The following is a 17603-nucleotide window of genomic DNA, read 5'->3' on the forward strand; positions in this document are numbered from 1 at the left end:
TCTTCCTCCCCTGTCTTATATGAACGTGGAACAAGATTCAAATTCTGCAAAAACCATTAACTTATTTTGAGCAAACAAATTAGTCCCTTTTTGTCAACATGAAATTAAAAAAAACCTGTGTGCTGCACTAGATAGCAGCAGCAGCAGCCTTTTTTTTTTCTTTTCTGTTTTTTCCTTTTTATATATTAGTAGAAAATGGGTCAACTTCTCCTACTCGGAGAAAAATTGCAAGTCGGCTAAAGAAACCAAATAGAAAAAGAAAACTTGCATGACATGATAAAAAAATCAGTCCTCACATCACATATATAAGTCCAAGTGGCTGGAGTAGAAGAACTACCTGCCAAGGCACAATTCGAAGTTTTTAAGGTTTGTTGTAAAAAAACCTTCCTCGCATATTTTTCTGTACCATGACCACTACCAACTAATCATATAAAAACGAGATAGTGCCACAAATCTTAAAATCCAATTAAAAATTTCTGTCAAATTCCCCATTTTCTTTAATGTATTCAACCCCAGTCCACCAAGTGATTTGTCATGTCAACATGCATCACTTCCTTTGTAATTTTATCATTCTTCCCCAGCTGGAGTCCCAGCCATTGGCTTCTACCGAAAGCACAACTCTTATCCAATATATGTTTTGTGCTGCTAAACTTCCACGTTCAATACTTACGTGGCCGGCCAGCAATGCTATCCTGCTTGCAATCTTATCTCACAAGTGCTCAACCCATTCTCTTCAGTCTTCCCCACCATTTCTGAAGGTGACGCATGCATCATATTTGCAGGCCTAATTTAAACAAATTTGGTAGGTTAAAATTGATATTAATCACGATAGAAACTAGAACACACTACTCAATGTAATAGCATAAATCAAGTTATGGTTTCCAACATCAGTTGAGGTCACCCCAATAATTCACCAGACTATCCAAGATTTGTCGTCTATATAATTATTGTTCCACTTCTTGAAATTATGTCGATGTTTGTGAATAGTTTTGGATGATCTGATTTTATGGGAATGAAATTGTAAATGAGAAAAAAGTAAGAAATGAGAGAAGAGATGGAAATAGCTGAATAGAATAGCCTACTTCGAAGGTAGTCCAACCTCCTTAATTACAAACAAGATTTTGATCACAAAGTTCTGAATTTTTTTTTTTTTTGCTTTTAGGGGAAACCTCTTAAGGTAAGGCCGCTTAATGTACCCGCCCTTAAAAGATAAACCCCAGACCCAGTGTAATGCACCCACCACATGGAATCACAAAGTTCTGAATGAGTCACAATAAAAAGGAAACTAGTTTTATACACTACTTGACTCCCCAATCCTCTAATTACTCCTAATCTCGTTACAAAGAGAAACTAAAACAGTTGCAGAAGAAAGCCTATTAAAACTAATCAATACAAAGAAATCCCACTTAACAAAGCCCTCTTGAAAGTCCACTCCTAATCCAACCGTAACTTATCTTCTCCTAGTCAGCTGTCGCTCACTCCACCAACTCTCCAATACACAACCCCAAAATGCCACGTCAGATGAAACACATTCCCACCATAAGCCTGCTACATCCCTTAATCAGATGATGCCACCTCATTTTCCCCTTCATGATCTGCTGCCACCTAAATCCCCTTATTAATTTTCCCACCTACTTCAACCTAACCTAAGAAAATTAAGGTCTATACCAGCCCCTACATCTTGATTATTTACGAAACTGTTGTTTGCCTTCTTCCTTTCCTTTTCCTACAAAAGGACCAATTTTGTGACCCGTGTTTACTGCCATTGGACTAATCCCAGCAAACCAATTTGGATCAAACTTAAGCCGAACTCCAAAACCCTGCTCTGGTTTAGTCCATATATAAAGCTCCATATGAGATTAAGACGCGAGACTTCTTTTATTCGATGTCAGAATTGAAAAGGCACGCAATTAGCAAAATTCAACAAAATATCATTCTTTTATGTCCCACTAGATATATTAAGTTAGAAATTGGGTTATAAGCCATCAGCACATCGCCACAACAAGTAGCCCTATCATTAGCAAAAATATTAGAACATGCAGAAAATATGGAATGCAATTACTTATCATGATTAGAAGTCAACTGAAAAATACATGACATTTGATGGAATTGAATCTATATGCAGTAGAATGACATATGGGTATTTTCCCAATCCTAACATGAAGCACAAGCACTCAGAAAGGTAAGAAACTAAAGAAATATGTATTCTCAATGAGGAATGGAGTGGTTGATGCGTGAATCACAATTTTAATCTGTGGGCTGAACCAACTGGACCTCAGTTTACGTTAATTCTCTCTACTTCCATGCCATTTCCTGAGCTGACCTTGTATCGATTTGGTCCCATGATTAGACTAACTTAACAAACCCCCAAAATTAGTCAGAGAATATGCTAAAGCCCACACACAAAATGAAAACAAAAAGAAAAATGCAAAGAAGAGATATCTACATGATCCTAATGATTTATTTATCGGCAATGTTAAAGTGCTGCATGAGCTTACAAGGAAGCTTCAAGCTGAAGTAAGAGAATGTTTGTGTAATACCCCAACTTTAAGCCCATAATAGATTTACATGTTAGCCTTGAGGATGGGTTAGAGGTGCAGGCTCGACTTGTTGGGCCTAAGACAGCTTAGTAAAATGGATCAAAAGCCCAAGAATGAACAATAAAATTTTATTTGTTATTATAATTTTCAAATATTTTATCTGCTAATTTAATTTTAGATAATTACAAAAATTTAAGGGGGTGTTTGGCAAATGGGATGGCCTAAACACCGTAGTTGATGTAGATTGATGTGAAAAAAAGTAAGGATGTTTGGTATAAAAAAAATGAAAAAGTGGTATGGAAAAGTGAAAATATTTTGTTTTGTAGTGATTTTTTTATTTGAATAATAATAAAAAGTGAATTATTTGATATTAAAAGTGAAAAAGTTTTTTTGAGTAATTTAAAAGTGAAAAAGTTAGAATGTTTTGATGTTGATTTTTTTGGGAAATGGTGATGAACAGTGTTTTGGCCAACCCCATCCCCATTACCAAACAAAGCCTAAAAGATTCACAAATCATTTAAATTTTTGGTAATGCAATTTGTTGACAACTTCTCATTTTAAAATTGAGTTTAAATCTAAAGCTATAAAACAAAAACTGCATTATCTCTTGGAATTCAAAATTTTATTAAATCTCCCAAGGCTTTATAAAACACACGTTTATTTATCAAAACACATGCACTTTTTGAAAAGACCTTATCCTCATTATCTTATGTATTAACTACTACTCGGCTAGGGGAGTTACCCGAAGTGGGGTTCTTGACCCAACATCTGGAGAGGCCTTAGCTGCATACCAGGCCGTGGTATTTTATGCAGAGATTGGGGGACACGATATTTGTTTAGAAGGCGATGCCAAACAGTTAATACATAAGATAATGAGGATAAGATCTTTTCAAAAAGTGCATGTGTTTTGATAAACAAATTGTGTTTTATAAAGCATCACATTCTGAGTGTCTAACCATGCCGGCACAGCTCAACCTCCTGGAAAGAGAACGTGCAGCATGTCCCCAATTTACACAATACAAAAAATAATCTACCGTTGCCAAACAAAAACGATAAATGCACAATCATGAAGGGAAGAAAATTAAGGCAGGTCAACAAAAAATGAATTATACACACCTTGATAGGAAAACTGTTGCTCCTACTGATCATGTTCGAAGCTCCTTGGGCAACAGTTTAGCAGCAAAATTCTGAATCTTACGGATGTTCTCAATTATGAAGGATATGCAACTTTAACTTTCTAGCACAATAGAAGTGAAACAATGGAGGAAACAAAAAATATAACAGCAAAGACAATTTGAAGGATATCTTCTCTTCATAGATGGGATGGTTTAGCATCAGCAAATTATTGTTGTTGACTATAGCTCGAACTAATATTTCCTTGGCTTCCTCATGCTTCTTTTTCAGCATGTTGCAAATCTGCGGTGGGGAGAGGGGGAGGAAAATTATTAGAAAGTTGAGATATTCTAAATCTTTTGGGTTTCATTTTATTTGACATCTACAAACAGAATAGATAGCCTACATTCCTATCTTTGGGCCTAAGAGTTCTGAGAGAAAAAAAATAATAATAATAATAATAGCAATTAGTTAAAAAGAATTGCTCGTGCGTAAAGGCTTCCATTTTTGTTAAAGTGAAATACAATTCAAACACCATACTTGGAATCATAAAGCATTGTGAATTTAGGAATAATAAATAACGAGGTTAGCATATCAAAGCATAATCTTTTGTTTTCCTAGGTTGCTGCTTTGTCAGTTGACATGGCCACATCCAGGAGAGGTTTGCCCTGAAATCCTGCACTTGGAGCCACTTTTCTTGCTCTTCCTCCATAGAATGGCAAAGTCCAACTTTAACCCAGACTCATCAGAGCTATGTTGGGCAACTCAAAGTCGGTGTTTTAACAACTTCATATCTTTTCTTAAGTGTTTCACATTAAGGTTCACAGTTTTCATTTTTCAAGTCACTTACAGGTTTGAGCCTTCAGTAAATTTCATGCTTTGATTAGCTTTTATCAAGCGAGTAAAGCACACACAAATCACTTGATAGCTGATAAAGTAAATAATAATTTACTCACATCATCAAGCTCTTTTGTATATGCCTCAGCCTTCTCGACATTTCCATCCGTCTCCATAACTAAAGGAATTTCCAGTTCCATCATGTTTACCTCTCGAGGACTTTCAAGTCCAGAGGTTGGCTGGTCATCAGTAATGTGCTTGGCATTACTCTCTGTCCGAATCCCACGAATGCAAACCTGGATGAAATGTTAAAGAACTGAAGTCTTTACCTAATAAGGCTTCAACCTCCTATATGTTTTCATATAAATTTTAGCAGTCATTTTTGATACGACAAACTTCATCTGTATCTACCTGCTCTTCAAGAACTCTTTCCGAAGGTACTTTTAAATTGCTGCAGGTGATTTGTGATAAAGAAGTTACTCCAATAAACAAAGATAGTAAATTTTCAGGCCACAAAGAAAAACTATCAAATTTAGAACACATTATTTTCAATAGAACAATGGGACCTGCTTTCACTAGGTGACTCAGAGAGGCGTTTCAGAGACTTTAAGGACTCTGAATCTGCATTTGATGCCTGCAAAATAGCTTGTTATAAGTATTGTTGATGACAGGTCATGATAGTTTCCATATGATTTACTGAAGCTCCAAATAGGATCACTACTGATGAGATGCTTTTTCCAAGATATTTTTATGAATTATCGAGAGTAGCTTAAGAATATAAAACCTCGAACTTTTTCCGCTTCAAGGACAGGGCTTGAGACATTTGTTTCTCATCACTGCCAACAAGATGCACAATCTTCGATGTTGTATTTCCCTCTACTCCAACGTTTTGCGCGAACTTTCCCGAAGAATCAACTGTCTGACATATAGAATTTGATAGAGCTTTGCTTGCCCCGATAGTCCTATATTGAAGATGTGTAGCCATTTAAAGATTAATAAAAAAAACATTTAAAGATTAATAAAAAAAAAAAAAAATTCAGAGAGGAAGGCATTGAAGAGGGATTTAAAGTTATATTGGTATCATACCTAGCTGTTCTCATGCTAGAGAGATCAGGTGTCTTCTTGCCAGCATTTATCAGGCAAAGTTTATTCCTTTCAGCAGGAATGATCTCCGAGTTCCGCAAGGATTCGATGCTCAAAAGCATAAGTTTAGGATTTACACGAGTCTGGGCACTGCATCCAGTTGTCTTTTCAGTTAAGCTGGAGAGATTCAAGAAATTCCCTCAGGGCTGCAAAGCTTGAATAAATAATATAATACTTCCCTAGCAGGTCTTATGGAAAGATTACAAGCCAAATCTTATAGCTAGAAGTATTTATCATAATAGCATTTTTATTCAGAGACTAAGGAGTCATGTAATATCCAGAAAATCAAAATGATGAATGGTAACAGAACATCTCAAAGAAATTTACCAGTTCAATATGGTGAAGAGTGATCGAAACATAATTAGAATACATCCTAGAAACATGTGCGCTAAGTGAGAGAAAACTAGTTTGAACGAACATTCCTTTTGAAAAGGGAAATGTATAGACATCTAAGAAAATATTCCGATAAAGTTGGGTAATCGGCTTGCATTGCACATATGGAGGCTAATTCCATTGTGTGTGATGTGGTGTCAATGGTGAGAACGAAATGCATGAAGCTTTGAGGATCGTGAGGGCGGCATGAGATCAATATGCCATGTTTCTGGGAGATCAATATACCAAAACTATGTAAGTATGCCAAATTGATCACAAATCTTATAGAAATTGCCATTAACTACTTTGTTCTCTTGGAGAGTGACTTGGTCTCAATCACATGATTCTACTTTTTCTGATTTCCTAGAGTTATGTAATTCTTTTTCTAATCAGTAGGGGGTACTTTGTATACATCCTGTGTACATGGGTTGCACCCCTCTGCGCGTTTGATAATATATTTATTACTTACCAAAAAAAAAAATCAATATAGCCCATTTTGTGCATCTTCTCTAAGTTCCTGCCTTAAATCCGTTTTCCTTAACTAGTGCATCTGACTCATCAAATTTACATTTAGGATCCTTACCTTCTAATCTGAACACTTGGCTGTTTTATTTCAGTCTACTTAATATCATTATCACAAGTTTGAGATCAATATACCAAAACTATGCAAGTATAATAGGCATGGTCACAAAGGTTCTTAAACTTTCATGCTTGAAACAATATAGTATATACTTATAACTTGAATAGAATCTAGGCAATATAAAAAGTTAACGCCTTATCCGATATAATTCTCCAATGCTCTTATTTCACCTAGAGGGAGCCACAAAAAGTGAATCTTTTGAACTCTAGTCATTAAGGAAGATCCCAGGTCAAAGACCTCACCCCAAATTATTGAGATTTGTGTTGTTGCGTGACCAACAATAGCTGAACTCAAAGCTGAAAGTCATGTAAACCTCTACTTATCTTGTTGGTTCTAAACTTGCATGAACCAAAGCGACCCTCAGGCTTAAGGAACTTGAACGCAAAGTCAAACAGTAAAATAAAGTATAAGATGAAATAGCAATAATAAAACTAAATTATAGATGGCTGACCTTGAAGTCTGATGATATTTAACATTCCTTTCACTTCCTAACAAAACAAGTTCACCTTTTGTTACTTCTTTATCACGTGACTGCGAATTCTCAATCAGCTTGCTCCCATTTGGCATATTATCAGAATCTAAGCCTCCCCTGTTGAGATCAATATGCCAAAACTATGTAAGTATGCCAAATTGATCACAAAGGTTCTTCAACTTTCATGCTTGAACCTATATACTTCTAACTTGACTAGAATCCAGGCAACTTAAAAAGTTAAAGCCTTTTCTGATATAATTCTCTAATGTTCTTATTTCACCAGGAGGGAGCAACAAAAAGTGAATCTTTTGAACTCTAGTCATTAAGGAAGATCCCGGGTATATTGAGATTTAAGTTGTTGCATGACCAGCAACAACTGAACTCAAAAGCTGAAAGCCATGTACCTGTTCTTGTCTTGTTGGTTCTAAACTTGCATGAACCAAACCTACCTCAGGCTTAAGGAACCTTACCGCAAAGGCAAACAGTAAAATGAAGTATAAGATGAAAAAATAATAATAACTAAAGTGTAGATGGCTGACCTCGAAGTCTGATGATCTTTAGCATTCTTTCCACTTCCGAACAAAACAAGTTCACCTTTTGTTACTTCTTTATCATGTGGCTGCGAATTCTCAATCAGGTTGCTCCCATTTGGTACATTATCAGAATCTAAGCCTCCCCTGTTGAAGATTATGAGGAACATTGTCATTTGAGCTCCAATAAGGGCATTTAAAAATTAAAAAAAAAAAACTATTTGGTTCTTAACTTATATGATCTAACCCCATTTCTAGAGGGATAAAATTCAACATAATGCCAAAGTGGATAATGTTTTACTAAAAAATGGAATTCCCCGGTACAGATGCCTCACCTGATTTTACCAAGATTTTTATTGTTCTTTTCACTTCTCTGAAAAAACGGTTGGCCTTTTGTAAATTCTTTAGCAACTGAAATTGTAGAACTAACCGATTTGCATTCATTCTGTGCATCATTTATATTGAATCCCTCCCTGTTGCAGATCATAAGACATAGTCTACCATTTGAAGACCAGGAATTGCACTTGTTACACAAAGCATGACTCACCCTTTATCACTGGCAGGACTTAGATGCATGGCCCCTACTCTTTTGCTGCCGAATGAGGGAAACCCCATCCTAGGTGTCTGATGCAATGGAGATCCAGTTTCCTCTTTCCTTGTATTAAACATTGAGTGTATACCTCCGTTTTCTTTCGCCAGTGGCCTTGTATCAGCTACATGTTCCCTGCATCTCGTAAACATAACATGTGCACTAATACTGAACCTCAAAGGAAACATGCTGTGTCAGAGACCTATCATCAGAGTTTATTAAAATAAAGGCCGAACACGGAGTAGAAATGTTTCAAAGGATGAATGAAAAAGTGACAAATCCAAAGAATATGTGAATCAACTTATAAACCAAAACGAACCTTTCGATAGTCCAGATTTATATGCTTTCATACAGTTTAAGTGGTAGATGCAGTACATTTTCTCATATTTGTTCATGTGTACTTAAAGCCATCAAACATGATAAAGGTGGAATCTCATGACTATCAGTTGCTCATCTTCATAGTTCATTTCGAAAAGAACATTCGTAAAGTTTATAAATTCTCTTACCTGCCTAATGGGGCCAAAGGAAGCTTGGAAGTTGACCTCTGGCTCTCCATAATGCCCTTGGTGTCATATGCCGCCTTTCTTGAGGCATTTTTGGTGGACGTATCTTTAATATCTAAATCACCTTCAACTGGTTCAGCTGGTTCAGTGTCATTCGTATGTTTGAATGGTGCATTGCCACCTGACTTATTCCTTTCACCATCATTGCTATCTGATCCAGTGATGTGCACTGGAGGTGAATTCTTCCTTGGTGAGTTTTCATGATCAGATCCCACAATAGACGTCACTTTGTCAACATCAATCTGCTCTCTGCTTGAAGCATTTTTTTCTTTTGTAGCCAGAGAACAAATTGTTGCCTCTGCTTCTGAAACATCTGAAACAGTATCTCGATTTGAATCACTTGCATGCATAGGTTGGACAGGTAAATCAGGTTTAAGTTGCTGAGCATCTGGTCCTGCAAATATTAAGTTCTCAGGTACACTTTTTTGTTGATCAGTTTCTCCTACACTCATAATTATTGCTTTCCTTGAAGAAGTTCCTCCCCCATGTGACCCAACCAAATTTTCAGAGGTTGCAGATTTTGAAGTAGAACCATCATTAATGAAATTAAGATCCCCTTGACCACCTATCAAATTCTCAACTTCTGACATGCCTGCACTCTTGCATGCTTGAAGTTTCTTGTCTAAGCAATCATCACACCCAGCATTACCTTCAGTCAGGTTTAATTTAGAACCTTGACACTGACTTAGCTCTGGAGTAACTCCTTTGCTATCTGAGGTGTTAGAATTCTTATCCTCTTTCGTTAAGCTCGACTCAAAACTGAAACTATCCAACCTAAACCAAAACAGAAATGAGGCAGATAAGCAACTCTGAAAAAAACAAATATAGAACAGAATAAAGAGGTCAAAAGATGTCTTGAAAGATATGTCCACTGACACATTAAAATCAAAAGAGAAATTAAAGCGATCTTGTTTTTGTTGACGATTTCCACTGGAAGATTCTTCTTCACATCTTTCCTTGGGTTTTGCAGTGTTTCTGGGTGAGGATAAGAAATCAAGGTCTGACATGTCCACTTTGAATGATGACAACTTGTCAAAATCACCATCCAGATTGAAATCCATGTCCCTGAAATGTAATAAAAAAAATATTGACTTGCAAGTATAATGCAGCAATTTCAGCTCGTACTATTGTCAGTAATATATGTGTAGCTCGTACTATTGTCAGTAATATATGTGTAGGTTACTTATCAAAAAAAAAAAGTAATATATGTGTAGGTTCAGTGAGCAAGCATATTAGTCTCCAAAAACCTGCCCCTCACTGGAGTACAATTGCTACAAATTAAACAAAAAAGTTACCGCCTACATTGATGAAGGGCAAAATACTATAATAGTACATAGTACACCTAAAAATTACAAAACGTTTTGAGGTAAATACTCAGAATCAGGAACCAAGTCAGTGTTGGAAAAACGTTGGCAACATGACAGTGATGAGAAGAAAACATTGGCAAAAGTTCAAGAGTTCAGGTAAATACTCAAGAATCATGAACCAAGTCAATGTTTTGCCAATCAACAAGCTTTTACAGTTAATACATCACCATTAAGATCAGTACTTTAAGATACTGAAGATTGCAACAGCTAAAAGTTTTGCAGTACTCACAATTTCTCAAAGTTGAACTTCTTTTTCTGGCCTTTGGATACTGCTTCAAAGCTAAAATCCATAGCATCGTCTTCTGTCACTGACATTGATTTCCAGGAACTGAGAAACTCCTTTCCAATTTCCTCATCTGTTTGAAGGCGAACATAGGACTTCATGAAATCATTGTTATCAATATAGAATTAACTAATTCCTGTGAGTTGAAATGCAACACTATTTCGAAAAATCTGAGGGCTCAAGCAACCAAGATATCGGATTGGCCACACTGATTCTTGTCTTCTGGTACTAGAGCTGTAAGTCCTAGTTGTGCTTATTCAGATTTTTCCAGGATACTCTTAAATATTTCTCCTGCTCTCCTTGTTCACTAAAGCCATGTACATACAACATTATGTCTACACAAAGCCACTACCTTTAAATCTGGTAATTCATCACGAGATGAAGATATGCACAGGACAGAACTTCTACTTTGCCATTTTCCTATACTATTATAGATGTGATAATACATACTTCTAAGTAAAGGCCTAAAAGGCAATGAAGAGAGTACCTAGCAGTGAACTTTTCTCTTTTGGTTTAGTAGATGGCGTCCCCTTCTGTGACTCTGCCATCTGAAAGTAAATCTTATGATTGACTTCTGCAAACAGCCAGCAACTGTCAGATATGCATTCCAATTGTAAAGAAGGCACTTAGAATGGAAAACTACACTACCGTCTGACATAACTAACAATGCTAAAACAATTATTAGAAGAATATCAAAGATGAGAAAGACTAAAACCATAAAACTTTGACCAAAAATGTTTTTTTTTTTTTTGGATGAATGAGTAATTCCATTAAGAAAACACCGAGTGCAAAACACTCCAGCCAAAGACTAGCTGGAATCAAGTTACAAGATTTGTCCATGTTTAAGGTTCTACAGCAAAGCTCTCGCGATTTTATAACAAAGATATTACTTGAAAGAAACAATGAAGCAACAAGCATTTCCAAAAGTAATTAGCGGGACCAGAAATCATGAACACAAAGCTGGACGGAAAATTATCAACAGAAAAGCTGGCACACCAAATAAATAATTTTTTTTTTTTTTTTTGATAAGTAGCACATAAAAGAAATAATATCTTGATTATAGTTCTCGAGCTAGTCCCATCTATCAGAAATGATGCCTTAAGCTCAAAAACAAGAAAGGTGAGGTTATACAGCCATAAAGATAGAGCTAAATCAGTTCACAAAGTTGGAGACATGTAGAAATGTCTCAGAAAAAATCAAATAATATCTATTGTCCACATTTCACTCCAAAGCGTTGCATGTGAAATATATTTCAACTATTACACAATGCTATTAGATTCAAATAAAAACAAAAGATTGAAAGAGCTTCAATCCAAACTGTGATGCTTCATCTAATAATCAGTCAAACGAAGTTAAGTTTTTGAAAATGACAAAATGAATCAATTTTATTCAGAATAATTAAAAGAATATACCAATTACTTTCACAGATATGTGAAAATTACAAAAAATTTTAAGGATACGGTCTCGTATTGACCAATGTTTCATAGTGAAATGTGAAAGAAAACTCACTACCAAAAAAATAATCTTCCATATAAACAGTGAAGAGTTTATGTTCAGAGAAGTTTTCAATCAAAGTAACCACAGTGAAACTGAAAGGCTACAATTAGCTGTTATAAAATCTAATGGATTTTAACGAACAAAATGAAACTGAAGTTGGAGAATGAGAGAGACTTCACTCCAGAATAATTCAAACTAAATCTGACACAAATAACGAGCAACAGCTGCAACACAAAGCTCAATTTCAGAGAAATCTTAAAGAAAAACAACCACACAAGAATATATGACCTGAAGTTCACAACATTGGGCACAACAGGAATATGAACTTCAAAGGAAAACAAAATAAATTAAGTTCTCAGATCAAATCGATCTGCGAATTCACCAGAAGTTAACTGAAATATGTCAATTGCACGAAATGAGCGCCAACGAATTCAATTTTTTACTTTCTCAGATCAGAAAAGCAATGCATCACTTGCAAATCAAAAATAAAAAACCGAGATTATAAACAATTAGATACAGAAAAATTCACGAAGTATTACTTCCGTTATATCCGTAGCTTTCCAAGTTCAAAGAGAGAGAGAGAGAGAGAGAGAGAGAGAGAGCTTTCCTCGTTTTGCTGCGGGAGAGAAGTGAGAAGGAACGCTGTTTGGCTTGGACGAAAATATGTACGGAACGGAAGCTTTCAGGTAATGCAAATGGAAGGTTGTATTCGAATGAACTCTGCCTTTATAGTTGTGAAGTTCCAAGAGGCGGGGATTAAACAAGCTTTTTCTTTTCTTTCTTTTTTTGTTTGGTTTATTGGTGGAGTAACTGATTTTTTATTAGAGCATTCCCATTTTCCATCAAACTCTTTCAAATTTTTCTAAATTTAAAATTGAAAATGTATTTTTTTTATTTAACTAATCACTTTTCAAAACTACCAAATATCAAACTTTATAAATATTTCTCTCCTTTAACTAAATATTATTTTTTATTAATAAATGTAACTGCCATGAAACTCATTACTTTGATTCTATAAGAGAAATTTACCAAAATAATATTAAAAAATAAATGATTTTTGCTTTTGGTGTCTTTATATTTGAAGAGGAATTAAAAAAAAAAAAATGTTAAATAAAACTTTGGATAAAGAGTTTGACAAATAATGTTTTTTGTGGATTTTATTAAAATGTTAAAGAAATGTTAAATATGAAAAGCTCGATGGGGATGGTGGGATGCTCTTAAGATTATCACTTTTATTTTGTAAAACTACTATTAAATTTATGAGACTTAGGTATCATGTATGGTACCATTAGCATACGGTATGGCCCATCTCTTGAATAGTTGAATTATATATATTTAAATTTATGAGACTTAGGTATCATGTATGGTACCATTAGCATACGGTATGGCCCATCTCTTGAATAGTTGAATTATATATATATATATATATATATGTTTGGATTATCAGTTCTAAAAAAACACTAAAACCTGATTTTTAGTGTCATATCATCATAGCAGTCACATGGTAATCTACTAAGTGGCATTATATATATTTGGTATAAAAAAAAAAAATGGCATTATTAATATGATCTCAACATCTTAATCTAAATATAAAGAACTTTAATATATGTGCTGATTTTAAGCTAGGTTTGTATGATAATCAGAACTTTAAAATACGTACAATTAATTTGGAAGTAAAAAAAAAAAAGAAAAAAAAAATTCAAAAGTATATCGGACTAGTTTAATTAGAATAATGCTAAAAGAAATACACATATTCTCCTTAAATCATATTAAAATTAACGTGGACTTTTAAAGTGTTATTAAATTAAAATGTTAATACTGATTTATCTCCTTTTAAAAATCATCTCTCTCTCCTCCAAGAGAACTCTAGAGCCAGTGATCCGTCCACTAAAATGAGGTGGAATGGGATGAGCTGGAGGGCATAGAAAATCCGGCAATAATATCTACCAACTTGGCAGTCCATTAGCCGTGAGATGGCAGGGTAGTTGGCACTTGCCAAACTCCATGGATCAGCCATTTTCATGCGGGGCATCGTCGTTGAGGACCTGAGGTTAGAGCATGCTCCACGTCGCCCCCTCTATGGGATTGGTGAGACAGTGACCGACTGACCGTACAAATCAACCAACACCCATAAATCCCCACACCCGGCCGGGCGGCAAAGCAACGAACCCCCTGGCTTAACAACCGACACCCAATTGCCTCCCGACAATGCAAGTCAAAGTCGGAAAGACCACCCACGTGTCCCCCTCCACACCACCCTTCCACCAAGACCATGTCCTCCCTCTCTCACACCTCGACACCGACCCCAACCTCCGACTCTCCTTCCGTTACCTCCGCGCCTACCTTAACAGTACCTCCACCACTCACCCTAACCCACCCTCTCACGTCATCTCCACCGTCCTCTCCGCCGCTCTCGTCCACTACTACCCTCTCGCCGCCACTCTTCGCCGCCGCCCGGGTGACCACCGCCTTGAGGTGTTTTGCGCCGCTGGCCAAGCTGTCCCTCTTGTTCACGCCACCGTGGACTGTACGCTTGACTCACTGAACTACCTCGACGACCCGGATGCGCATTTTGTGGAGCAGCTGGTTCCCGACCCGAGCCCGGAGGAGGAGGGGCTGGTCAACCCGTGTGTGCTACAGGTCACGGTGTTCAAGTGTGGGGGTTTTACTCTGGGAGCCGCGATACACCACTCGCTGTGTGATGGACTCGGCGGGACTCAGTTCTTCAATGCAATGGCTGAGTTGGCTCGGGGGGCGAGTCGGCTGTCGGTTGAGCCGGTGTGGGATAGGGCGAGCTTGTTAGGGCCCAGAGACCCGCCAAAAGTTGAGGTGCCGATCCATGAGTTTTTGAGTTTGGATAAGGAGTTTTTACCGTACAGCCATGCCAGTCTTGGTCAGGTTGCGAGGGAATGGTTTCATGTGAGGGACGAGTGCTTGGACCATATCAAGACGTTGCTGTTTGAACGATCTGGGTTGAGATTCACCACGTTTGAAGCTTTGGGTGCTTTCATATGGCGAGCCAAGTAAGTCGCTCTAATTTCCTTTTCGTTTTTTAATGTATCTCTTCAGTATCAGAAATATTTGACTCCCGAATCCGACATAATTTTGAATATGAAATTAGTAAATTATAGTTAATCATCTGATCAATTTAAGTAAATGAATCATATTTGAATTGATCTATAATTTTATAAGTATGCATCAACTCAATCTCAATCCGACATGCGATGACATATATACGGGCCAATAATTTTTTAAACGATTTACAAATTCGACATGAACTTAATACAAAATTAACGATTGTTTTAATCCATTTTTATTAAATAGATATAAGTATAAAACTATAGATATAACTAAATTAATATATATATATATATATATATATATATATATATATATAGCTCGACACGTGTTCAAACTCGGCACGTGATATAAATTATAAAGGCTCGCAAATTTTCTAATCTATTGAATTAAAAAGATCAAATTATAATTAATCTATATAATTTTATACTAATGATTCAATACAAGACACGAAAACACAAATTGCCACCCTGATTCTAAGGCAAACTGATATTTGCTTGTAAAGAAACAAAATAAGTGGGTGAAGTTATTTCTGGCTTTTGTTTTTTTAATGCATTTTACTGTCCATTTGTCATTGACGGAACAGGGTAAAAGCCTCGGGGGTTCCAGGTGACGAGAATGTGAAGTTTGCATACTCCATCAACATACGGAAACAGGTAACGCCGGCATTACCCGCGGGTTATTGGGGCAACGGTTGCGTTGCAATGTACGTGAATCTCAGCGCCAAAGAGGTGGCAGAGAAACCGATTTGGGAAACGGCGGAGCTGATCAGAAAGAGCAAAAGCAACGCCACCGATGAATACGTTCGATCATTCATTGACTTTCAGGATCTTCATTATGGAGATGGGATCACGGCAGGAAAAAGGGTGAGTGGGTTCACAGACTGGCGGCACTTGGGGCACTCGACGGTGGATTTTGGGTGGGGTGGCCCTGTAACCGTTCTGCCACTTTCAAGGAACCTTCTTGGAAGCGTTGAGCCTTGCTTTTTCTTGCCTTATTCCTCTGCCAGTGCCGGAAGGAAGGATGGTTTCAAGGTGTTGGTGACTTTGGAAGAGAGTGCGGTGCCTGCTTTCAGAGAAGAGATGAGCAAGTTTAGCAGCCCTGAATTTGGGTGGTCTTGTGATGCAGCGTGATGTGGTAGAGTGCAGCGAAGAACAACAATAAAGCAACGGATAACTAATTCTAGATTATCTTTAAAAATAAATAATTAAAAAAAATTGAAGTAGTGTCCGAATTTGCTCTCAACCTATGTAGCTGTGTGGGTGATCTTCAACCATTTCCGAAGACATTGAACCACCCCTATTGCCTTGTGGGAGTGCGGTGCTTCGACTATCCTTAATCATTTTAGAGTCGCTAAATCACCTCTCAACTAGCAGTCCCTTTTTTTTTTTTTTTTTTTTTTTTTTGTTCTTTTAAATTTTTTTTTTTACAAGTAATTTAGACAATTCAAGTGAAAAAATGTCACCTGCATCTGCATATCACAAGTAACTCCAAGTGCTATTTTTTTTTTTTTTTTTGAATGTCTAAATTATCTTTAAAAATAAATAATTAAAAAAAAATGAAGTAGTATCCGAACTTGCTCTCAACCTGTGTGGTTGTGTGGGTGATCTTCAACCATTTCCGAAGACACTGAACCACCCCCATTGCCTTGTGGGGGTGCGGTGCTTCGACTATCCCTAATCATTTTAGAGTAGCTAAATCACCTCTCAACTAGCTGTCCCTTTTAGTTTTTTTTTTTTTGTTGTTCTTTTAAATTATTTTTTACAAGTAATTTAGACAATTCAAGTAAAAAAAAATGTCACCTGCATCTGCATATCACATTTGGCATTTTTTTTTTTTTTGTCAATTTTAGTGGCAAACGCTAATGAATGGTTTAAGTTAGAATGAGTTGGTAGTTTGAGAGAGCCCATTGTAATTTTTTACAGTTAAGTGGCCTAAGTACCAATGAAATATCAATTTAGACCAAAGTGTATTTTCCTTATGCTTTTAACTTCTACACAAGATGATAAATTGTTGCTGAGGTTGTTCTCTACCCTTTTAAATGGTCGTTATTTACCTTGTTCAATAATTTTGTCAAAGAATAATTTTATAAGAAATGGTCATTTACAAAATAAAGTTGACACTTGTGTATAGAATAAATTATTCAAATTGAGAACATAGAAAGATAGTATTTATAAAAAAGGTTAAATGCCTTTGATTTTACATTTTCACACTTCAGTTTCATTTTGTATTATAGATAGTATCTAAAAAATGACTAAAAACAGAAATGGTACATTCATCCAAAAATTGACAAAAATTCATGTTAACGCTCTTAAAAAATGACAACTATCCTATACCTCATTAAAAGTAAAATAATAGAAAATTTCAAAACTAAAATTATTAAAAACATTAAAAAAAATGAAAAAAAAAAAAATTGCAAAATGGGAGTGAGCCACTCCTAAGGCTATTGAGCCACCCCCGTTTAGCTTAGAGTGATTTTGGCTACCCCAGACTTGGCAATCTCGGAGTGACTAAACCTGATATGACCTATTTACAACCCGTTTATTTTATGCATATTTTTTTTATAATAAGGTATATAT

At 36.2% G+C, this 17603-nt stretch overlaps 2 protein-coding genes across 2 annotated transcripts; one reads left to right on the forward strand and one right to left on the reverse strand.

Annotated features, from left to right (window-relative positions):
- Positions 1-297: 297 nt before the first annotated feature.
- On the reverse strand, positions 298-12528 carry LOC132171572 (uncharacterized protein At4g18490). The gene is made up of 17 exons (XM_059582932.1): positions 12486-12528; positions 10937-11023; positions 10396-10522; positions 9676-9864; positions 8743-9573; positions 8195-8371; positions 7983-8120; positions 7657-7794; positions 7097-7234; positions 5577-5750; positions 5275-5452; positions 5057-5124; positions 4902-4941; positions 4610-4786; positions 3844-3956; positions 3657-3740; positions 298-784 (listed from the first exon to the last, which is right to left on the reverse strand). Exons 2-16 carry the CDS (start codon positions 10995-10997, stop codon positions 3686-3688), a joined length of 2604 nt encoding a protein of 867 aa, XP_059438915.1. The 5' UTR covers positions 10998-11023; positions 12486-12528; the 3' UTR covers positions 298-784; positions 3657-3685.
- Positions 12529-13967: 1439 nt separating this feature from the next.
- Positions 13968-16500, forward strand: LOC132168818 (spermidine sinapoyl-CoA acyltransferase). Its single transcript, XM_059579875.1, has 2 exons — positions 13968-14969; positions 15611-16500. Exons 1-2 carry the CDS (start codon positions 14155-14157, stop codon positions 16155-16157), a joined length of 1362 nt encoding a protein of 453 aa, XP_059435858.1. The 5' UTR covers positions 13968-14154; the 3' UTR covers positions 16158-16500.
- The last annotated feature ends 1103 nt before the right edge of the window (positions 16501-17603 follow it).

The sequence above is a fragment of the Corylus avellana genome, chromosome ca2 (assembly GCF_901000735.1).
Source record: "Corylus avellana chromosome ca2, CavTom2PMs-1.0".
In the NCBI taxonomy this organism is placed as follows: domain Eukaryota; kingdom Viridiplantae; phylum Streptophyta; class Magnoliopsida; order Fagales; family Betulaceae; genus Corylus; species Corylus avellana.

Coding starts and splice junctions, on each gene's coding strand:
- LOC132168818 (XM_059579875.1), top strand. CDS start 14,155: ATGCAAGTCAAAGTCGGAAAGACCACCCACGTGTCCCCCTCCACACCA. Junction 14,970..15,610: donor GCTTTCATATGGCGAGCCAA/GTAAGTCGCTCT, acceptor TTGACGGAACAG/GGTAAAAGCCTCGGGGGTTC.
- LOC132171572 (XM_059582932.1), bottom strand. CDS start 10,997: ATGGCAGAGTCACAGAAGGGGACGCCATCTACTAAACCAAAAGAGAAA. Junction 8,372..8,742: donor CCTTTGGCCCCATTAGGCAG/GTAAGAGAATTT, acceptor TACGAGATGCAG/GGAACATGTAGCTGATACAA. Junction 3,741..3,843: donor CCCATCTATGAAGAGAAGAT/ATCCTTCAAATT, acceptor AATTGAGAACAT/CCGTAAGATTCAGAATTTTG.